At 36.3% G+C, this 25,242-nt stretch overlaps 1 protein-coding gene across 1 annotated transcript; it reads left to right on the plus strand.

Moving 5' to 3' along the window:
* Positions 1–655: 655 nt before the first annotated feature.
* LOC110886674 (peroxidase 17) lies at positions 656–3,897 on the plus strand. Its single transcript, XM_022134511.2, has 3 exons — positions 656–1,018; positions 1,471–1,662; positions 3,169–3,897. The coding sequence occupies exons 1-3, from the start codon at positions 734–736 to the stop codon at positions 3,790–3,792; spliced, it is 1,101 nt and encodes a 366-aa protein (XP_021990203.1). The 5' UTR covers positions 656–733; the 3' UTR covers positions 3,793–3,897.
* Positions 3,898–25,242: the final 21,345 nt, after the last annotated feature.

The raw sequence follows: 25,242 nt of genomic DNA on the forward strand, positions 1-25,242 counted from the left end.
GCGGCTGGTTTGTCAGCGTAGGGTTTTTAAATAGTGACATATATGATACACGTCAGCATCCACATTTTAGTTTTTAAACACGTCACCTGTCACGTCACCTGTCACGTCACATTTAACTAACCCAGTTAAACAGGGATGATTGGTGGCCAAAATCTTACAAGTTGGGACTGTTATAGGCAATTTTTAAAGTTGTGATTATTATCGGCCAACCAGTGAAACTTTGGATTATTAAAATCCAATAACCCTTCAAATTATGACATATTGACCGCTTTTGGTACACACCGACAATGTAACCACTAACACTCATAATTTCTACTTTCGTTGGAAACGACAATCTCATTTTACTAACTCCTTCAACCCTTAATTTTCATTTAGAGCGTTTCAAAACAATTTAAAATGTTTTAATTGGATGAAAATCATTTAAACATTCGTTTGAGGCAGATAAAGTTATTTCCCTTTAAAATAAGATTATCCTTGTCAACATAAATATAAAAGTTACAAGTAAACAAAAATGAAAGTTACAACTATTAGTAATTACATATTTTAGATTATTAGAATTCACTTAAAACGGAGTATGCAAAGCAAAAAAACAAACCAAAAATACTTTTTTACAAGTTTACATAAAATACAACCTCACATCATTTAAACATCAATCAAAGTTGATGTACACATCACATATTTGATATTTACATTGGTTGTGGTTCAAACCTTATCCCCCACTTTCACCCATACAATGCATCCTCTTTATAATAAAGTTAAAAACACACTACACAAAACCCTCCCTTCAAAACCTTTTCTGGGAATAATGTGTCTCCTCCTCCTCCCCTTCATCATCTTCCTCCACCTCCTTCCGGCCACCATCCCTTCCGCAGCACCACCGCTCCACCCGGGTTACTACGCCAATTCTTGCCCAAATGCCGAACTCATCGTCCGAAACGTCATGAAAAAGGCCATGATCCGAGAACCCCGAAGCGGAGCTTCCGTCATGCGATTTCAATTCCATGATTGTTTCGTTAACGTAAGCATCTTCCTCTGTTTTTTTTCTCTTATTTTTTTTTAATCTCAAATCAAATCAAATTAGCCGTAAATTTAACTTTTTTGATGCTACCGTATTATACCGGTCCTGACCGAACTCCATCGGTAACGGTACCAGTATTCGTTCTAAACAATTTCGGCTTATGTATTTTTCCGTATGTTCAATGATACGAGTCCTAACCCAACACCAACTGTAACAGTACCATATTCTTTTATAAAAAAAATCGGTATCAGTATTTTTCAGGGTCAGTACTTTTTTTTTCAACGAAACCAGTACTGTACCATACCGGTCCCAAATGAACATCAACTATACTGATACCGGTATTTATATCTTCAATAATATCCTACCGGCCAAGGGTACAAAGTGGTGAGCTAAATTTCAGTTTCGTACGGTTTTGTCTAGTGACACTGATTTTGGGAATGAATGATTGACAGGGATGTGATGGATCGATGTTGTTGGATGATACTCCAACGATGCTCGGAGAGAAGCTATCTTTGTCGAACATAGATTCGTTGCGATCGTACGAGGTTGTCGATGAAATCAAGGAAGCACTTGAGACGGCCTGCCCCCGGACTGTTTCTTGTGCGGATATCATTATCATGGCCTCTAGGGATGCCGTCGCTCTGGTATTTAATTTAATTCTTTTACCTAACAATATCTTATTATTTCAATATTATTTAATGAAAGTCTTGAATTATTCATAGAATAATAGATGTTTCCAAATTCCAAACATCGGTTCAAAAATCGAGGGTTATCAACGTATCAACTAGGGTCTAGTCTCTGCAGGATTCGTTTCGTTGGCGTTAAAAAAAAAGTCTAGTGTCTGCTTTTATTATTATTTTTTTATAAACCACTTACACCATCCGTAGACCGTAGTGGGTAACAATTTAAGCGTTTTTTATCCCATCACACCCGAACACTTCGGCGCACCGCCCGCGTTTCTTTTTTTCAACTTTTTTGTTGGGCGTTTTGATTAAAACGTCAAATTGTTCAAAAAATTCAAACTTTGACCAATAATAAATTTCCAACTCATTTATTTATTTTATTTTTCTAAAAAAAATAATAATTGGGTAATCACTGTTGAGGCATTATAGGGCACTATACTACTACATCCCATTTTAACAAATGCTCCTTTGTTGACTAGGCGGCCACATGTCGTTTCATGCCTAAAGTTGGGGCATTTTTTCACTCTCCACTACACATGATCTTGTAAAAGTGATTTAGGAAGCAGTAGTATTTAGGTGTAAAGTTGATCTTCAAAAGCTTTTGTTTTTGTAGTTCAGAATTTTTAGGTGTAAAGTTGATGTTCAAAAGTTTATGTTTTTGCAAATTCAGAATTAATTCAAATAAGAAAACATAATAATTGAAGAATCGTATGTTTATTTTAAATGTGACACATAACCAATTCTAGATATGATGGATGTGTGTGACATAATTTACTCTATCTCTTTCTTAATATGTATGATTACTAATACATATAAATGTTTTATACTGTTGTTATGTTATTCTATTAAAAATTGGTTATGTTTTACCAATACAAGTTAAGTGTTGAGATTTGAAGGAAAATTCTATTATACCAGAATTACAGAGTTATCGTTCCTTATATATATAAATTCTATTATACTATGTGATATTCTATGCTCATAAACAAATAAAGTGATAGTTATAACAAAGCGGATCACAAGAGATACTATTTTGGTTCTTTTTATAACTAGCGCTATTTAGGAACGTCGTGGCTTGTTCAAAAAAACTTGCTCATACCCAGCTAATTTACAAACAAGCCGGGCCAAGCTGGATTTATTTGTAAACGAGCCAAACTTGAGCCAAGATAAGCTCGTTCGTTGGATCGTTCATTACGTTTATAAGTTATAACTCCATAACAAATATAAATAAGCTTACATAAAATAGTCCATGAATCCACTTAAGACACCCTAGTTTTTATTTTAACATTACTGTTTTGCATATGATATTAAATTAAATAATTAGTTATTAATTTTAACTAAAGTTGGCCCGATCTTTTTACAAGCCGAGCCTTGCTCGATTGTTTTACAAGCCGAGTCCAAGGTCAACGTTTCGGTTTATAAACTATATTATTGATTCAACATTTTGTTTTTCGGTTTTGTGTCAACTAGAGTGGAGGTCCGGATTGGGAAGTGAAGCTGGGAAGAAAAGATAGCCTAACCGCAAGTCAAGAGGATGCCGATGCCATAATGCCTAGTCCGCGAGCGAACGCAACCACCCTCATCGATCTCTTTGCCAAATTTGACCTCTCGGTCAAAGATTTAGTAGCCCTTTCGGGCTCACACTCGATTGGTAACGGGCGTTGTTTCTCCATTGTGTTTAGGCTCTACAATCAATCAGGCACAGGCCGCCCAGACCCCTCCATCGAGCCAAAGTTTAGACAAAAGTTAGACAAACTTTGCCCACTTGGTGGTGATGGGAATGTCACAGGCGATTTGGACTTTACGCCTCGCATCTTCGACAATCAATATTTCAAAGATTTGGTAAATGGAAGAGGGTTTTTGAATTCTGATGAAACATTGTACACTTATTGGAAAACAAGAGAGTATGTTAAAAGGTATAGTGAGGATCAAGATGAGTTCTTTAGGGACTTTGTTGAGGGGATGATTAAGATGGGCGACTTACAATCGGGGCGGCCCGGGGAGATTCGGAAGAATTGTAGGGTGGTCAACGGTGGTCCACCGATGGACTTGGTGGTGGATGGATATAAAGATAGGAGGATATTGAGTTATTAGAGTTGAGTTGAACACATTATGTATTTATCATGAATATGGATAATGTAGCATATGGTGTCAACTTTTTATATAAGTTATATTAATTAGAGTTGTGGGTTAAAGATTTTCTTTCATTATATATCAATTTATCAATTTTATAAACTTTGACCCATGTAAGTTTGTTTCTTTAGGAGTGGCATAAAAATTCGAACCCTACAAGGAAACATGAAATATTCAGGACGTGTATTTAGTAAGAAATCAGATATGGGATCAGGTATAAACTCTTTTGTAGGTCTAATTACAAGCATAAAATTAGATATATTTATTTAAAACCAACGTCATACCCGTTGATGCAGAACAAAGTTGAATATGTTAGCATATAATATAACGTTAAAAAATATAAAAGATTTGATTCATGTAACTTGTTAAAAACAAATTAATAGGTTTATAAATGCAGAGTTAGGTTCCGGTACAAATGAGTCCTTAACATATAAATTGGCTTAACGTAAGAAGTGAAGGAGGAATTTTCTTTTTTTTTTTAGAATTTTTTTCTCATATTATTAAGCATGTGTTTTAGTCCCGCAATCAATTATTTTTTTTTTTTTTGTAAATTACACTAGAGTAATTATAATTACCAATAATTTTACATAATTATTCTACTAGAGTAAATACATGATTTTTTTTATTGTATATTTTGTAACTAAACATCATACTTAAAAAGATGGGAATATTTTTCAAAAAATAAATAAATAAAAAATTTCATCCTTCACTTCCCATGTTCAAGTCATTTTGAACGTTAAAACTCATTTGTATTTGATTCTTACACTCTAAATGTAGAGAGATAATATATATAAAATGCAGGGCCGGCTCAAAGTTTTCTAAATTTTTCTAGGCCCAAAGCAGATAGCAAAATTGGGAACCTTTTTGTAAACGAAAAAAATTGCTATGGATCCTATTATTCATATATCATCTTTGTATACTCATAATTATAGATCATAAACCTCAATGTTAACAATCTCAAAGCCAAAATTACCAACATATAATATATTTTCTTAGAATTTGAGGCCCTAGAAAAATAGAGGCCTAAAGCTCTTGCTTTATTTCACTCCCCTTTGAGTCGGCCCTGATAAAATTTAAATGAATAAATATAGATTTATATAAATATTTCATATGTAAAATTAGGCATGCATCTATTTATTATTTGTAGGTGTTTATATTTATTTATTTTTTTTTTCAACTAAAATACTGAGTTTTGATGTATAGAAATTGTTTCGGTTTATAAAAATACATAGTTTTGTAGCATATTTATCTTAAATAAACGGTTGTAATAGCTCAAATAAATTCAAATGTTGATGTATAATTGGGGGTGTTCAGTATTCCGTTTCAGATTAGACCAAAAATCAAATCGAACCGAAATCGTTTTAAACAAAACTAGATTACATATTCAGTTTTTGGTTATTACCTAGAATTGGGTTGTCGGTCCAAAATCTAAATTAGCTTTGAAATGCACAACAAATAACACTTATATGAGTTCTTTCTTTTAGCTCAATTCAATGGCAACTCAACTCAATCGAGTAACAAATAATGGTTATTCGGTCGAAACCGAAAATCAAACTGAATTCAATTTCGATTTTGAACTACCTGAACTTTGTTCGATTTGATTATCAACTTCGTCAAAAAATACTCAAATTAAATAAACCGAACCAATTAACATCCTATGTAATTACAATAAATTACATTTTTAATAAAATAACTTGGACTCCCCTCTTTTCAAACTTATGGGCATCATGGGACATTGGTACTAAAAGGTAGGTGTCATTTGTTTATTTATGTATAACATACTGCAAGTACACTTACGATACAAGTACACTTAGCACATGCTTTTGTAAGATACCAACCAAGTTAATAAAACTTTTTTAAAAAAGAATGATAGAACACTTCTAAGTCTTCCTAAAACTCTTTTTAACTTTAATTTGATAGACCCTTTTTTTTTTGTATAATTAAAGTATTTGACTAACATATATACAAGTGAGAAATTAAAAGAGTTTCTAGAGATTTAAAAAAAAAAAATAGTTCACAACTTTATCTAGACATATCGTATTTTAACACTAGCACCGCTTGAATCGTCAATCGTTCGGTATGTATATGTATAGAGGGAAGTACCCGTTTCACATTAACATCACTTTGTCAACACGCATAGAGAACATATCAAAGGTTGTAATTTTAGACAACTTTTTTTTGAAGATTTCTAAAGTTCTATGTAAATGGATCATTGTTGGAGTTTTTAAAATTATTTATAAATGTATAGTTATACGATTTAGTTATCAAAATTTTATAACTCATATACAAATACCAGAAAACCGCGTCTCCTTAAAACAAAGCTTTTGTTTTTATAGTAAAACGTTTATGATAAAATTCTCTCTTAATTCTTAAAGAAAACATTATTATATTCAATATTGATAAGCAAGTAGCATATAATTTCTTACAACTCCTTTTAACAGGCACTCTTACTTTATGGAAAAGTAATATGTCCATCGGATTGTTTCAAAGACGTGTCTAATAGTGAGGGGACTATATGTCTCACCATGAGTGGGCCATTTTTCGATAATACTAGAGAATGACATATCACTATAATTGAAAAGACTTGTGCTATCTAATCATGTAGTGATCGTTGAATATATCATATCACCACTCATTTTTTAATAGATAAGATTTGTTTATTGAGTCAATGAGCCTGATGGAGTAGTAACTAGTAAGGGATAGCTTTTGTGTCAAGTGATCCAGGTATGATTCATGTCCCTTACCAATAAGTTTTGGTGGCACCTGGTGATTGTGGAAGACTAGGTGAGTAGGCGATGACCGCTAGTTTGATCATTGAACTAAACGTGTTTTACCTCACCGCATTATCGTACCTTCTAACGAGTGTTCACGAGCTTCGACCCTAGGTGGGAGTTTTCCACGGTTCGGAGGCGAGTGTATCTGGATATGATGAATTTCATCAGTAGTCTATTTGGAAGATTCATTGGCCGTTCAAAAAGCAAATTTGTTGACTGAAAAGAGAAACCAAATGGTAATGATAAATAATACTTCTTTTTTGAAATTTATATGATATAAATTATAGTAGGTTAAAACTCGTGTATTACACGAGTTAAATATAATAAATTTGAAGTGAGTAATAAAGATTCTGAAATAAGATATGATTAAGAATAGAATCTTAGGATCTTTTAGTTAACTTTATTAAATTAAAACATAGAATACTAAATAGTAATGTCTCGTTTGCAGTGTGTACATATAATATATATATATGTGTGGGCGCTCGGGGGGCAAAAGTGAAATGGTACTAACTTTAATGTTATTTTACTAATTTCGAAAAAATGACGTTAAAAGCGGTTAATGGTTAATCATGCATCATGTGATGACGTTGATAGCTGAAAGACACGGGGGTACATGCACCAATCAGTCTCTGTCCCGATTGTTTGAGTGTTATGTGTCTTAGGTCCAGGGTTTGATACAAAACTATAATCGAGCCGGGGGGTCTCACTGGAAGCAGCCTCTCTATTCCTACGGGGTAAGGTAAGGATGTCTACATCTACCCTCCTCAGACCCTACCTTAGCTTTGCTATTGGTGAGATTTACTGAGTATGATGATGATGATGATGATGATGATGATGATGATGATGATGATGATGATGATGATGATGATGATGATGATGATGATGAATACTAAACAGTAAAATAAGAGAAACAAGGAAAAAATAATGAATTTGGACTCACATAATTGTGACACATGAAAAGCCACTAATACAAAGAGATAGAAGAAAACTGGTTTTATGAACGCCTTACAAAACTCACGAAATCAATGGTAATCATTAAAGATTTGAATAACTACCATGTGCTCATCTTTAAAATCACCAACCTAAATTTAAAATTGAACCGAAGCAAACCACTATGTGCTCATGTTTAAAATCATCAACCTAAATTTTGTGTTCCTCTTAGGATGAGCAAAAACCGAACCGTTAACCAAAACCGACAAAACCTAACCGAAAACCGAATTAACCGAAAAATCGTTATCAACTATCTTTTGTACCCTCGGTTAACCGAATCGAACCATTTATATTTATATTTATATTTATATTTATATTTATATATCTAGCTTTTATACCTCGATTTCAAGTATTTTATGTTTTATACCTCTATTTCATGTATTTATACATCCAATTCTTGTATTTATACCTTATTTTTATGTAACGAAACTGCAAGTGAACCACTTTTGAATACTTCTGATTCATGTATTGATGAAACATCTGAATCATGTGAATCTAAACTTGAACCTGAATTTGAAAAGAAAAAGGTGGTTACATCAGAAAATGAGTCACAAAATGATTTTTCTGAGATAGAAGTTAAAAATGAATCTTCTTCAAAAGATAAATTAGAAAATGATATAAAAGAAGATGATCATCATAGGTCTAAATCTCATACATGTGCTAGTTTTGATCAACAGGTACATAATAGCTCAGAAAAGGAACATGGAACACAAGCAAAGCAATCAAAATAAGTTCATTCTTTCAAACCAATCAGATTAGCTACCGCTGCTAGATCTCAGAATTTCTATACATTGAAACGACAAACATGTTTCAACTTTGGAATTGTTGGACACATTGCTAGAAACTGTGTTCATCGCTCAAATGTGCAACAAAAGGACAAAAATGCACGAAATCGGAAGGTTAAGCGGAACTGACAACATTATTCAGAGTCTGTGGCGACCGCAAAGTCTGAGACAATGAAAAATAACTCTCGCAAAGCTAAACCTTCTGATCAAGATTGGAATGCTCAAAGAAACCATAATCGACAAAAAGTGTTTCAAAACAATCCAGATAAAACTTTTGGTAAAAATGCTTATAGATGGTCACATAGACATTGGAAACCTAAAGTTACTGCTGCTCAATCTTCTACATCTCAGCCAAAATCTGCCAATAATGAATCCTCAATGTTTTTAAACAAAGAAAACTTAGTTTGGCATAAAGTTTCATATGTTGATGCTTAAGGAAAACCAGGTCTACTATGGGTTGGGTTCCTAAATCTAACTACTCCCGCTACTCGTGCAGGAACAGCTGTGGAGGACTATCGTGCGATTGTGGTACGTGGATAGTGGCTGTTCCAGGCACATGACAGGATACTTATCCCAACTCATTAATGTCAAAGAATTTGATGGAGGATATGTCTCATTCGCGAGATGAGAATCTGGCACCTTAAAAGGAATAATGCAAAATGGGGTGTTAAGCTTCGAGAATGTGAACTATGTTCCTGAATTGAAACACAGTCTGTTGAGCATATCTCATATATGTGATAAAGGAATGACGGTTCATTTTACAAAGAAAGGTTGCTACGTCTTGAAACCGGGAATCGTGATTTCGAAAGATTGGTTTTTGATGACTGTTGAACGAAGAGGAAATGCATACGTCATCGACATGAACAAGAAGCCTACTGAAGAAATTACTTGCCTCTTCTCGAAGATTTCAGAACATGACGCTCTTTTATGGCATCGCCGCCTTGGACACGTAAACATGAAAAATTTAAATCGTCTTGCCAAAGGTCAAATGGTCCACGGTCTACCGATTAAAGATTTCATGCTGGTAGAAAAATGTGTTTTGCAAAAGGGAAGGTACATCGAAAACCGCATAAACCCAAGTCAATGTCGTCGACCAAAGCTGTGCTCGAGTTACTTCACATGGATCTCTTCGGTTCAGTAAATGTAATGAGCATTGGCAAAAAGTCGTACTGTCTCATGATAGTTGATGACTATTCACGCTACACATGGGTATACTTTTTGAGTCACAAGAACGAGACTCCAGGGTTGGTCAAACAATTCATTACTCTTGTTGAAAATCAAGCAAGCACGATGTAGGATCGTTTTCAGACCCAAACGAGTCGATCAGAAGAGTTTTACTCAGTTTGAACGGCGGAAACAGACAAACTGAGGTCAATTCAGCAAGTATATCACTTAAAACTGTCGATTTGATTGATAACAATGACTTTTACAGTGTGACGACACCTCGGCAGCACTTCGTGGCAAAACCGGAATGAATGTTCTGTGATTTCGCTTGGGAGGTCCTATATATAGGAGGCCAGATTCCGCTTGAACATGTGCATGTTCATTTCAAGCGGAATCAGAACATTAAACTCAAGCGGAATCAGCTAGATACACTCGAGCGGAATTAGAATATTATGATTTCGTTTGAAATTGTCCTGATGACATTTCAAGCGGAATCACCTTAATATCCACTTTCTCGTTTTTTCGTGCCCTGGTCTAACTAGCTCTATACAAGACTCGATATAAGACGAAGTTGACAGATGGATGCACCAACAAACTCCCCCTCGGATGTTGACGGAGTCTTCAGTGTCGAGTCTTCACATCTTCAGTCTTTATCAGTCTTTAGGCTTATCTTTGAAGTATTTGACGCTGTAAGAATCCTCAATCTCTATCTTCTCTTTCTATCATCAACAAACTTCCATCGAACAAATACTCTTCTCTTCGAATGTTAAATCTTTTAAATTCATCAGCATCAGCAATCTCAGGATCAGAACCTGAATCTTTGTCCTTCAGACTCCCCCTCTCACTAAGCTGGGATCGTAGTCTGGCTTTCACAGGTTCAAGATCGTTGTCTGACTTATACTCTGCTCTGAATCGAAATCCTGGCTTTCTTCAATCACAAGCTTCTCAGGATCGATTAACCCAACTCTCAATCTTTTATCCCAAGATCACCTAGCTCTTATCCTGCACAAATCTCTACCCCAAACATAAGTTTTCATTTTAATAAATTTCCACTCTGCTTACCACTTGTATAATAAATCTTAGAATGATTTAACATTTAGACTCTCTGATGAATCACTTGCAAGAATAATATCTTTTTCAAAACTTCTGATGACCACTTGGAGGATAGATTTTCTTAAAACTTTATAAACACAATCTTCCCAAACCTGTCCGTCATGTTTAGCACTTGAGATTTTGAAAATCAGCTCTTCAACACCAGTTGTCGAAAATCTTTTTGGATTTTTCAAAATTTATGCTAAAACACACATAAAATCCTTTTGGGATTTTTGATAAAGAAATGCAGTAAAGAAATATTTACAAACAATCTTTTTGTGAGTTTGTGTAAGAGGATCATATCAGTTTATGAGACAAATCACCAACACCGTTAAGCTTGATTTCATTTTACGTTCTAAACAATTCACTTAGATTGTCAATATACTGATCCACTTAAATTTTCACACAAAGTTCAATTGTTTCGAGATACTAGATTAATGTCTTAATGACTTAAACTTATTCACGTGTCCCACTACTTGAATATACTCCCATATCCAGATCCCAATATTCAGTCTTACAGGTGAGTATACCACAGATGATCTGTAAAGGGTTAGATGCGAAACCGTGAGAGCTCAGGTCAGAACTTCCGTTCAGCAGAGAGATGACGGCTCGACTTTAGGTGTGTCCCCTTTAGAGGATCTTTTTTTACAACAACTCATGATTAGCATTTTTCAATGTTTCATCATTTTTTAGGCTGAGGGTTGTGCTATGTTTCAAGCATTTGCAGAAAGTATTATACGGGGACTAGGTCAGAATTTCCATTCAGCAGAAGTCCCGGGATAATACCCCAGATATCACTGAGTATAAAGACCTAGTATCTCAGAAAGAGGGACCTTTCAAACAAGATTTCGGGGGTTACCCATATATCCAAGAAATGTTACCCACGATATAAGCAAGTTTGAATTTAGGTTTATATCTCGTCACAATCTACTAACTGTGCAAAAACCTACTGGCACATCCACAGTGAGATTGTTTATCACATTTTTACTTTCCATATCTTTAGCATGTTGTGATAGTCCACTGATGTACTATCATTTCCTCTTTTCACAACAAAACTCTTTTTCAATTTATCATGTTTTTGGCTTTTTCAAATTTTCTAATGTTTTTGGATTTTCTGAAATTTTTACTCCCCTAAAATGCAAATACATTTAAGGAAATTTGAAAATAAACTGTATAGAAATATAACGACTGTTGTTTCAAGCCTCAATTTGCCATCCACTTGGCATAAACAATCAGAACTCCCCCTCTCAACAAACTATTTTCCCATTTAGATTTCAAAACACTTAAGTTTGTTTTAATCAAAATGGTTTTTCCGGAAAATAAGTTTAGTTGATTTTACCATTTGTAGGTTTGGGGTAAACTCATCACATTGTTCATCTTTAACCACTTGTAGGAAATCAGATACAAGTTAATGTCCCTGATTTACCATTTTCAAGTATACACAATACAACCTCTGTACCACTTGTAAGACGAAATCACTTTACGTGAATTTCTCAAGAAATATGCCGATTCCTGCTCCTCTCTTACCAACCTGGGAGCTCCGGCAAGTCAGGTTTTTTCGATTCAAAGAATATCTCCACCCAAGCCTGACCAGCCTTGGGTGTTACCGAGCTACCAACACTCGGTTTCTTACCTCCCATCTTCTTCTCATAGAACTCTTTAATCCCTTTGACTTTTCGGTCAATCATTTTTCCAAAGATGTGTTTCACTTTGGGGTTAAAGGCCTTTTCAACATCCAAAACCTTTTTATCAGAATAAAATTGGTTTGAGATCTCAACTTTACCAATTTTCTTTTAAAATTTTCAGCCCGAAGTGGTGGAAAATTCTCATCATCCACAGTCGGAACTAATTCTTCACCATTTTCCTCAACTTGTGGCTCCTCTGATTTTGTGGAATCAGATTCATCGCCAGAAGATAGCTCCTCTGATTTTGACCTATCAGAATCATCGCTAGAACTATCGACAGACTTCTTAACAACCCATTTCTGGTTGTCAGATCTAGCTCTTTTCTTGTAAAACCTGTTTGAACATTCACCAATTTCAAATTTTGAATTTTTGAATAGTTTGGTTCTATTAATTGGCGGTTCAAAATCAACCACTTTCTCTTTCAGTTTACGAGATACTCCCTGTTTTGATGGTATTGCTTTAGAACAGTCTCTTGCAATATGTCCAACAGAGTTGCATTGGAAACAAGTTCTCGTATCTTTCTTCTGAACAGCAAACTTCATCTTTTCTTGCTTCTTAGCAAGGAAATCACTATTTGACTGTTTTCTGAATATCTTTTCTTTCTCTTTTTCAGAAGATGTACCTGAAACAAACGTCATCTTTGATTTAAAATCTCGAACATATTTTTCATTTTTCTGTTTTTCTGTTGGAGAAAAACCTAAACCTTTCTTTTTGAAATTACCGTTATGGTTTGGTTTCTTTTGAAAACCAGAACCAGAACCGTAACCCTTTTCTTGTTTAATCTTTGCTGAACTCTTGAGGTGTATTTTTTAGGTTTATCAATAAGATTTAAATCTTTTATTTCGGAAATATTAATTTCTGTTAGCTTGAAAACCGTTTTGATCATTTCAGGTTTGACACCTCTTATTGGAAATTCCTCATCAGAATATAATTTGTTCGAATCATTCAAAGTATATGCCACTTTAAATGTTTCATCATTCAAATTAGATTTTGATAACAGGAATTCTTTATCATAAACTCTTTTGCCCTATATTTCATTTTGACTCGGAGTGTTGGACTCAGACTTTAACTCCGACATTGACTCCAACTTTGACTCCTCAGTTTCATCATTATCTAACACATGATCCACCACTTTCTTCATCAATTGAGATTGTTGATCAGTGTCAGACGATGTAAATGTGAAATCAATACTTTCTGGCAAATTAACTGACGACTCTGACTCCCAGTGTACGTTTGTTGCCTTTTGAACTCTTTCAGAATTTTGATTTCTGGGTAAATATCCATTTTCCAGCGGGGGTGGACACTTGTAACCGACACCTTGTTTCTTACCAGAATTCTTCTTGTCAGTCTTTTTCTTTGTGTCATTCTTCTTTTCAGTCTTCTTCTCAGGAGTCTTTTCTTCAGTTTGTTCTTCGGTCACTTCATCCTCTTCAAATACCTTCATGCCTACAACAATTGGATAAATCCTGTCAATGACATAAGAAGTACATGAGTAACTTTTCAACAAACGATTAACTCTTTCAGTTTCAATTCTTTGAGCCACTAGTTTTTGTTCTAAAACAACACACTTCTCAATGTAGTTGTTAACAACTTTCTGCTTGATCATGAACGCTCCTTGAAGTGTCTTCATTGCTGTTGCCTGTTCTTCACTTGTGTCATTGTACATGTTCATGGCTTTGTTCAGCACATCATAAGACTCCTTCAACCTGTTCATGTTGTGAATCAATGAACTGTTTTGTTTCTTCATTGCTTCACAATTTTCACAAATTACTGGACTCTCCTTTGCAATAGCTTCTTCATCAATTTTGAAAGCTGGAACTTCTTTTACTTTTCTTCTCACTACTGGAATCTCCTCATCATTACTGCTGACTGGTGTTTTTACCTTTTTCTTTTTCTTCTTAGCTTTCTCATCTTCACTATCACTTTCAGCCATCATCTTCAAATGATCTCTCATTCTTTTTGCATAATATTCGGTATCAACATCACTATCTTCTTCAATTCGAGCAACAAAAGCTGTGTGAACTGGAGCTTTGTTAGGATCATAATCATCCCAATTGAAATTCTCCCAGCTAAACCCTTCAGGTAATTTTTCATCGTCTTGATCAATCACACATGCTTTAGCATCAGATGGAATATATATATCCCAGTTGAACCCTGTTGATGACTTCTTCTCATCTTGATTTACCATACAAGCTCTCTTTGAAGAATCTTCAATCACCACCCTTCCATGTGCTGTTTGTGCCTGTTGCTGAGTTGGTTGTTGAGCAACTTGATGGTAGATGGCCTTCCGGTAATAATCATTGTTGTTGTTGAATGGATTTTGAGCTCCACTGGCTTCGCGATTCTTGCACTCTCTCTTGATGTGTCCTTTGTCCCTGCAACGAAAACAAGTGACTTTAGATTTGTCAAAACCTAAAGTAGAAATATTAGCATCACGGAGATCATCTCTTCCTGTGATCTGCTTGAATTTCTCAGCTCTCCTCAACACACTTGCCAAACACCATTTAATATCCATCAGCTCCATCTCTTTAGCATCAATCTGATCGTAATCCTCTTTAGTAAGCATTGGATTCCCGATCCGACCTGCAACAAAACTACCATAAGATTCTAAAACAATTCCCAACAAAGACATATGGCTTTTTGCTAATTCTTCAGAATATTCCTGATCATTTTCAAGATTCAATACAATGTTGCATTGAAGCTTCCTGCCATTTCTTGTTGCTGAAACATTTGGATCAAATGATGGAAATGATGAAAAACTTGTGTTGCTGTGTAGGACCGGTTTTGACACCGTTCGATTGCGTAACGAACATTCGACGTGCGGAATCTGTGAACGTGCGTGACCGAACACACAATAACGTACTAGAACCGTGAATCTATTGAAAGATATGACGTGTACAATACAAGAATCACGTAGAGAGTACTTTCTCTCTCTAGACTTTCTCTCTCTAGACTTGAATCTTCTAAATCACTAAAATGAGCAAAAGTCTTTAACTTTAAACCTAAAGCTCCTATTTATAGGCCTTGGAATTAATGAGATTTCTCATTAATTACCAAAATGCCACCTTGCTAATTCTATCTAAATATTACAATAAAAGCTTGATTTCTTCGGTTTCTCGCTACGGCTCGAATTGACGAGGCGATAGACATTAATGCACTAACAATCTCCCCCTTGGATATTGCCGCAGTCAATCTCGTAGCGTCTTGTCTTTCTCTTTTTCGAACAGAATCCCCGTGGATCTGTTTTCAGCTTCAGTTGCTCCCCTCCTTGGTAGTCTTTTACTTCAGGCTCCCCCTTTCGTCAAGCTTCCGTGCTTTTAGGATCGACGCCTGGCTTTCCGTAGCAACAGAATCAGAAACCTACACATCTCAATCTCTCGTAAGACAAAATAATTTTGACTCTAAAAGAATTCACTCAAAATTCTCAAACATATAACACACAATATTGTGATTCAAATTAATGAATCATCTAAACATTTGAGGATTATCTTCCAACTTCTCATCATCTTAACCAAACCAATTGTTCATCTTGTTTAGCCTTTGAGATTTTGAATATCAGCTTTTCAACATCAGTTGTCGAAAATCTTTTTGGATTTTTTCAATAATATGAAACATAAGTGCAAAAACAAAATTTAAATGCAGAATAAAATATATACAAACACTATTTTTGGTGAGTTTGTGAAAGAGGATCATATCAGTTTTTGAGACAAATCACCAGCACCATTAAGCTTTTAGACATTTTAAGTTCTAAACGATTCACGTTGATTGACGATATAATTGTCCTCTTAAGCTCAATCTAAAAACTTTCGAAATGCTTACCGATACGTTAATATATATTAATTTTGCACTAAATTCTTATGGACCTCACGATCTCAGCATATCCCCTCATCATGCAATACACTAACTCAAGTAATGCCTTTAAACTTTCATCAACTGTGATATGTGCGAAAACAAAGCAGAATGTTTAAACATTAACAATCAGGTCGATACTTCCGTATACGTAGAGAAAGTCCAATGTTTAAACAAGAAAATTAAAATAAGTTGAAATTGTTTAGGCTTTAACCACCAGGTCGATACTCCCGTATACGCAGAGGTGATCCAAAGCTTAAACGAAACACCAAAGAAAATAAAGCAGAACGTTTAGGCAATAACATCCAGGTCGATACTCACGTATACGCAGAGGATGTCAAATGCTTAAACAAAATAAAGAAATAAAACAAGTTTAAATCTTTGCAAAATGAAATGCACAATCACATCGATTTTTCAGCAAAATTGTGAAAGTTCACAAATTTAACCAGTTTTTATGCTCTTTGCATTCAGCGATTACTGAGTAGGTACCCAATCAAGAAGGACAAAACTAAGTACTATGCTTTCAACCGCGTTTCCCACTAGAACTAGGCTTTTTCATTTAAGTTTGTATCGTTATCGCAAATCTACTAGTCTAGCTGAGCCTATCGTCACATCTTTAGTGAGACCGTTTATCACATTTTACTTTCCAATTCTTTAGCGTGCTGTGATAGTCTAACTGATGTACTATCATTTCCTCTTGTCTCAACAGAACTCATTTTTGAATTTTTCAATGTTTTTGGCTTTTATAGATTTTATCATGTTTTTGTATTTTTCAAATTTTCTAATTTTTTTTTAAATTTTTCTCCCCCTAAAATCAAAATTATATTTCAAATTTTGATTTTCTGGGAAAATTTGACAAATAAAGCAGTAAACTATACAAACAAAGTGACAAACTGATGAGAATTGCCTCAATTCGCCATCCACTTGGCTTAAACAATCAGAACTCCCCCTATCAACAAACTATTTTCCCATTATGATTTCAAAACACTTAAGTTTGTTTTAATCAAAATGGTTTTTCTAGAAAAATTAGTTTGTTTACCAAACATTTGTAGGTTCGGGGTTACTTCAGCACCTTGTTTTCTTCATACACATGACAGATTTTACAATTTCAGTTTTAAATCTCAAACATCACTTGTAGAAAATCAAGTACAACTTAATGTCCCTGATTTACCACATGTAAGGCGAAAAATCACCAGAGTGAAATTTCTCAAGAAATGTGCCGATTCATGTTCCACGCTTACCAACCAAGGAACTCCGGCAAGTCAGGTATTTTCTATTTAAACAGATTCACCCAAGCCTGACGATCCTTGGGTGAATTTGAATTCTTGTTCAACAATGGTGGAAAATTTGCATCATCCATTGTTAAACCAGACTTCTCCAATTTTACCTCAACATCAGGCTCCTCTGGCTTTGACAAACCAGGATCATTGCCTGCACATGGCTTGTCTGACTTTGATGAGCCAGATTCATCGCCAACAACCTTCTTTTTCTTCTTTCTCTCTTCTGCCCTCATATTTGTATCTGATGAATTCGTCGTGCTTGACTTTGCAATCGAGGGAGTTGATTCATCAGAACTCTTATTCTTACCAATACATGAACCCGAGGACAAGATCTTCTCGAGATACTCTCTCGCCTTCTTCCTCTTCTTCCGCAGTCTGTCTTTTTGCCCCTGAGAAAGCTTTACTTTCTTTTCTTGAACTTTAGGTTCTTGAACCTTCTGTTCTTTGGGCTTGACATTGATTGGTTTCTTTGCCAACTTTTGAGAATTAGCCCTCAATCTGTCATTCGATCTCCTTGGGCACTCTCTGGCAATGTGACCTCTGATTTGACAGTTATAGCATCTTCTCGTTTCAAAATTCCAACTTGGCAGTTAACAGCAATGTGTCCTTGATAACCGTATCGGTAACACACTCTGTTATCGTACCGATCACCATTTTCACACCAGATGCTCAGATCATAGCATTGTTTGGCTTGGTGATATTCCTTCCTCACATTTGCTGGATTTGGCTTTTGAGCACTGTGGTCCGACCTGCACCACTTATTGCCAACTTTTTGTGAGTTTTTGTTTTTAGATTTTTGTGATTTTGCATAATGATTGGATGACTGAACTGATGAGCTTTTATTTTCATTTTGAAAGGTTTTTGAATTTTTTATTTTTTGTTTCTGTTCTACAATCTTCTTAACAGGTTTTTGCTTTGAGCATTCACCTATTTCAGTAGATTGCAAAACAGTATTTTTGAATTTTTCTTTTAATTCTAAAAATTCTTTTCTCATTTTTCTCATTTTTCTCATTTTCATCATCAGTTTTATCATCACAATCTTCAATTTTGACTTTGTCAAAATTTGTGACACTGTCACTTATTGGAATTTCATTGATCGGTTCTGGACATACATATGGTGCAGAAGTCACAAAACCTTTCAACTTATTTTCTAATTTAGCAATTTTATTCCGATCACTTTCAGCTTCTTTTTCAAGCTGAATGATTTTAGCAAGATGAGAATTTATTGCAATTTGTTTTTCAAGATTATTTTTACCAAAAATATCTTTCTCATCTTCTAAAATCTTTATTTGATTTTGAAATTCTGTTTCTTTTTCTTTCAAAACTTTGTTTTCCAGCTTTATCCAAGAAACATCTTTATTTTCACTTTTAATTTTTTCAAAATATTTGTTTTCTAAAGACAAGCTCTCAATATTCTTCAAAAGTTTGTCATTTTCAGATTTCAGTTTTTCACAGTTCAAACGCAACACCAGAATCTGTTCATCATCAGCTTTCTTCTCGATCTTCAAAGTTTTGTTTTCCAATGTCAAACTCTCCGCATCTTTCAAGAGTTTGTCATTGTCAGCTTCAAGTTTATCACATTTAGAACATACTGATTCAGATTCCGAAGATCCAATCTTCACAAATTCTTCATTCTTTGGAACTTGCTCTTCCTCTGTTTTGTATGTACCTGCACAAAAGATTTTAACAAAATCAAGAGGATTCATATTTTCATCAATATAACAACCCCTCTTAATATCGTATTTCATAACATTTTTTGCTGCAAGACACATATTGACTCTTCGTTTTATTTCAAAAATCACATCCAAACTTATTTTTTCCAATTCTTTTTCTATTCCATTCATCAACTCTTTCTTTTTCTTTTCATTTTCATACTTGAGTGTTTTGAGCTTATTTATAAATTCATTTGGATAAAAATTTGAGAACCTAGAATCCTTTTTCAATTCAATCAAAAATTCATCCCACTCTGAAGGTAACGCGTCTGCAAATTTTGATATTTTTTCAGCATTTGACATTCTTATCTCGTACCTTTCTAAATTGTCAAGTAAGCTTTCATACCGCTTTTCCAACTCATTAACTGTTTCATCTTTCTTACACAAAAAACATTCACGTCTTTTAACCCAAATATTTTTATTCTCATCTTCTCTTCTTTTAACCCAAACCCCATCAAACCAATCATTTAAACTTTCAAGTGTATAATTTTCCTTTTCGTCAAACATTTTAACCACACTTATATCAAACAACCCACTTTATTAAACACAAACCCAATTTGAAACTCAAAATCCAACCAAACACTTTTTGATTGGGCCAAAATATCTACAAACACTTATCAACAAACACTTATGATTGGGCCAAAATCTCAATGTTCTTGCATGAATATCTATTGGGCCAATTCCTGCACCGAATCTGACTGAAACTGATGTTTTTGTCTTTTGATTAATGAGCCGACAATTAACATGCTAAACTCAATTTCATTTATTCTCTATTCAATTACATGGGTCGGTGAACTGTTTTTTTTAATAAATGGGCCGCTCAAAAAAATCTAACCAACAAACATGATTGGACCGTTTGAATTAATGTCCAAATGTGGTTAGGCCAAACACCCCACTAAACTGACATTTCAAATGACAAAAAATCTGATTAGGCCGAACAAATGAATTCACTTTGATTGGGCCGCTCACATTTACTGATTGTTACTCGACAACATCAATTTTTTTATTTGATCTAGTAACACATGATTGGGCCAATGAATATTATTACATCATGTTACTCTGTTACTCGACAAACTTCTGTTATTGAACTGAGAGATGTAACAGGCCGACAACCTCTTTAATTCTAATTGGACCAACAATTACACTATACCGACAACTCTTTGTCGAATCCCGAAATCCCTGAAGTCGTTCAGAGGGTTTGGCGGTACTAACCTTAGATTCGGTGAGCTCCGGTTCAGGTTCGTCCTCTCGTCGTCGCGGTGACGGTTCCTCTTGCGGGATGTCGGGTCTTGGGCTGCAGCCACAGGTAGATCTAGTTAGAGGGCCCGAGGGGGTTCACCCCGTGGGCACTCCGACGCTCAAGTCAGTATCTTGTGTGGTAAAGATGTTATAAGTGCAAGTATAATTTAGAGAGAGAGAGTAGAGGGACAAGAGTAATATGAGAGAAGAGGAGGAAGTAGTAACCTCAAGTGGAGGGAGATATTGTCTGCCTTTTCTTAGAAGATGAGCTTCCTTTTTATAATGAGACACTTGGGCCATAACCCTAATGGGCAGGTCCAAGAGTGGGCTTATCAGGACATGGCCCACTCAAACCAACTAAACATACCGAGAAAGACACAAGTGGGCTTGAGCCCAGTCACCAATCTAGGGCGATGAGCCCAGACGAGGAGCCCAAGCGGGGACCCTCGTCGTCAATCATCCTTAGTCCAAGTCTATTTACTCATGAATGGGCGCAGGACTTGTTCCAGTCCCTGAAGGTCTAGGCCGGTCGCTATCCGCCCTTCAACCGTTCCCCGTATCCGCCGGGTAAGCATAGTCTAAGGCACGTCATGCCAAACCAATCTACTTTGTTGTCCTTGGGGTGACTTTGCATTTAGCACTTAAAATAGCCAGGTGACCCCTTAAGTAGGGTAGCACAATACCTTACCTCAATTTATGCCTCCTTGAAGGCATTTTTTCCAATGCACTTGTTCGATAGTGCTTTTTTATAGCGTTTATGCTATTTAGACCATCTTTGCATATACTTCTTAGATGCATTTCAATCAAAGTACTCGTTCGAGAGTAATTTCTCAAGGGGCATCGACCGGGATACCTTATTTACCGTGTTGTACTCTTTGTATTGTGTTCCTCTAATGAGGGTTTTTGTATTGCTTGAATTGTTAAAACTTTCCTATGAGTTTTCTTTGGACCCTTTTTAAGCCGTTAAGACTTTCTATGGGTCGCTTTGTAACTTTTTGAGTTGTTAAAGCTTTGTATAGACCCATTTTGTGACTCGTTTGAAACGTTGTATAAGTTTGCTTCGTAGCTTGCTTGAGTTGTTAAAACTTTCCTATGAGTTTGCCTTGTAACGTGTTTGGGTTGCTAAAGCTTTCTATAGTTTGCTTTGTCGCTCGTTTAAGTTGTTAAAGCTTTATATAAGTTTGCTTCGTAACCTGCTTGGGTTGTTAAAGCTTTCTATGGTTTGCTTTGTCACTCGTTTAAGTTGTTAAAACTTTGTACAAGTTTGCTTCGTAACCTGCTTGGGTTGTTAAAGCTTTCTATGGTTTGCTTTGTCACTCGTTTAAGTTGTTAAAGCTTTATATAAGTTTGCTTTGTCACTCGTTTAAGTTGTTAAAGCTTTATATAAGTTTGCTTTGTCACTCGTTTAAGTTGTTAAAGCTTTATATAAGTTTGCTTTGTCACTCGTTTAAGTTGTTAAAGCTTTATATAAGTTTGCTTCGTAACTTGCTTGAGTTGTTAAAGCTTTGTACAAGTTTGCTTCGTAACCTTCTTGGGTTGTTAAAGCTTTCTATAGTTTGCTTCGTAACTTGCTCAAGTTGTAAAGGCTTTGCCTAGGCCCGCTTTGTAACTTGTTTTAAGTTGTTAAAGCTTCTGTTGGGCCTGTTGTCCAATGGCGTTTGGGCCACTTGGACTTTCATATGCCTGCTTCGGCGTTTTTTGGACGTAGTCGACTTAGTCCTAGCCCCACGGCCGGGCTTTGCCTTGCTTTGATTAAGGCGGCATGTCTGTATGACTATGTACATGTTCATTTTATTGTAGGATCGTTCGGCACGTCTGCCTAGATGATCTTGTTTGACCCGTTAGCAAGGTCCTCAAACCGTTCAGGTTTTTGTTCTTCAAGAAGGGGTGGCATCTTCTCCTTTTGGAGGGGTTTTATGAGGCCTTTAAAAACACTTGTTATGTAGAAGGAAACTTCCTATGTGAGTCCTCATTAAGGGCTCTTTCCTCCCCTGAGGGATGTTGTAATTCTCTAAAAATGGGTGCCCATGGAATGTGCAACCCTCTCCTCTTGGAGAGACTTCTTCAAACGTATGTGACCCCGAGATGGGGCTCCTCTTTTTTGGAGAGATACTTTCTAAAACACAGACCTGTGGCAGAGATCTTTTCTTTTCAAGGAAAGGATTCTTCAGATTCAAAGTCCCTTGTCAAGGGGGCTCTCCCCCCCCCTTTTTTTTGAATAAGTTGTTCAGGTGCGAAATTTCAAGGACGATTTTTCTCATATATCAAATCCCGGGGATGTATTTTCCCATCCTTAGAAGGAACTTTACCAATACTTGATCCCGTAGCCGGGTGCACTTCTGTTCGTTGAATAGACTTCTGCAATATTTAATCCCATGGGAGGGGATACCCTCCTTTTCCTTGGGAGAAACTTGTTCCTGTTCGTTGAAGAGACTTACGAGACCCCTAATCACATAGGGGGGACATCCTCATTTTTTCGGAGGCGGCTCCTCCAAGACTTAATCCTCAGAGATACTAATCCCCATCGTGAAACTCCCACTTTAATTACCTCCCACATTTAAGTTTCAAATAATGACACATTGGATCCCCAACTCAGTTACTCCCACTTTAATTACCTCCCACATTCTTCTTGTATTTTCATTCAATTCAACTTTTGATTAATGACCGAACGGCCCCTGTACTTCCTCATTTCATATTCTTGGAAGGAATTTCTTCAAGGCTGATTCTCGAGTGAGGGATATGTTCCTTCCTATTCTTGGAAGGAGCTTCTTTAAGATTGGATCCCGCTAAAGGGATATGTTCTTTCCTATTATTGGAAGGAGTTTCTTCAAGACTTAGTCCCTAGGTAGGGGTATGTTCCTGTTTACGAAAGGGACTTCTAAAATACTTGATCCCAGATAATGGGATAGTCTTCATATTCTTGGAAGGAACTTTTCCTGGAAGTAATTCCATGGAAAGTATACGTTCCTGTTCTTGCAAGCGACTGCTGAGGTACCTTATCCACAAGAGAAGGGATTTTCTTGTTGATGGAAGGGACTTCCAAAATGCTTTAGCCTTTAGGAGGGAATATCGTTTGTTTAGACAGATAAGGGTTTCTTGAGCACGACAGTCTGTAGGAGGATTTCACTTTTCCCTTAAAGCGAAAATGCTCTTATTAAGGTTTTCCTTTCTTTCTTTTTCCCTGTAGAATCTCTCGTATTGTCCTGCTTAAGTTCTTTCCTTCTTCAAGAGAGGGACTAATAGTGCAGCTCAAGGGTTCTTCCTTTTTCAAGGAAGGACCGTCCAGGGTTTCCTCGAGGACTAATAACGTAGTCCAAGGAGTCTTCTGTCTTCAAGGAGAGCGTCTGGATTCTCCTTAAGGACTAATAACATAGTCCGACGATTCTTTCCCCTTCAGGAGGGGAGTCAGCTGCGTAGCCCAGACTCCTCGTTTCTTCAAATGGAGGATTGATAACGTGATCCTCTGATTCTTTTTTATTTAGGGAAGGAGCCAAGTACACAACCCAGGCTTTTCTTTTCTTCCAGTTGAGGAATTAGTAAGGCAGTCCATGCCCATTCCCCTTCCCTCTTTTTTTTTTTTTTTGTTTTTGAGATCTTCGAACATGAGAACTTATAGAGGGGCTTAATCCTTTTCGGAGGAGGTAATACAAAAAATAAAGATCCTTTCGATAAATCTTCAATGTAGGACCCAATGGTGTTATACCATGCTAGCTCCCCAGTTCAGTGTTGTCAATCGTAGTTGGTAATACTGAACTTATGAAATAGGCTATCCTTGAGCCCGTCTGTCTAGACCCTCGGTAGTGAATAAAGAACATAGTTACTTTTGATGAGCATCAAAAGTCTTCTAAATCATAATCACTTCTAATGAGTGATGTCTTTATCCGAGACACGATAGCACGCAAGGATATAAATGATAGATGTATCCGGCAGATTAGCATATGATTCTTTGTTGAATGAGAGTAGCTCGAGGTTAGCAAAAACTCTGTCCCACAATATCCCCCTAGACATACTAGTCTCCCAGTTCAATGTTGCACAAAGGTATTTCTTGCTTTTACTAATGTTGTGTCACTTTCTTCCTACCCGAAGCTATATCCTTGTTTAAGGATGTTTAAGGTGATCGCTATTCTTCAGTGCCTTTTTAAAGATCATGCCATGTTTCTCTGGTGCACATCATCCAGTCCAATATTAGCCTTCGTCGACCTATCCCGTAGGTCGTGACTAATAGCTTTTTGTGTTGCTCATGTTCAGGCTTCGATACTTGCCACGAAAACACTTTCAAAGAGGTAAGTCATACCAAAGATCAATTTACTTATGTGTTAAACATGTTGTGTTGTGTGTACAAGTGCTTGTATCTCATGTTTTATTTTGTGAAGACATGTGATCATCATATCATTAATGGGGGTAGCCTACGTACCCTAACAACGTTGTAATGGGAACAATAAATCTGTGTCTAGAAGTGGTGTATGATGCAAGACTTCGGAGAAGGGCCTTGTGTAAATGTTTTATGTTAGGGTCTAGAAAAGGACCTGGCGGAAGGGCCTGAGGAAAGACCTTGTGAAGAGACTTGAGGAAGGGGCCAGTGGAAGGGACCCCGTGAAAGGACCTGGAGAAGGACCGTGTAGAAAGGACCTGAGGAAAGGCCAGGTGGAAGGGCCTGAGGAAGGACCCTGCAAAAGGACCTGAGAAAAGGCCAGGTGAAAGGGCCTGAGGAAGGACCCGGGGAAGGGCCCTGTGGAAGGACCTGGGGAAAGGCTGGGTGGAAGGGCCTGGGGAAGGACCCGAGGAAGGACCCTGTGGAAGGACCTGGGGAAAGGCCAGGTGAAAGGGCCTTGTACTAGTAG

The sequence above is a fragment of the Helianthus annuus genome, chromosome 7, assembly GCF_002127325.2.
Source record: "Helianthus annuus cultivar XRQ/B chromosome 7, HanXRQr2.0-SUNRISE, whole genome shotgun sequence".
Classification (NCBI taxonomy): Eukaryota; Viridiplantae; Streptophyta; class Magnoliopsida; order Asterales; family Asteraceae; genus Helianthus; species Helianthus annuus.

Coding starts and splice junctions, on each gene's coding strand:
- LOC110886674 (XM_022134511.2), top strand. CDS start 734: ATGCATCCTCTTTATAATAAAGTTAAAAACACACTACACAAAACCCTC. Junction 1,019..1,470: donor TCCATGATTGTTTCGTTAAC/GTAAGCATCTTC, acceptor AATGATTGACAG/GGATGTGATGGATCGATGTT. Junction 1,663..3,168: donor CTAGGGATGCCGTCGCTCTG/GTATTTAATTTA, acceptor TGTGTCAACTAG/AGTGGAGGTCCGGATTGGGA.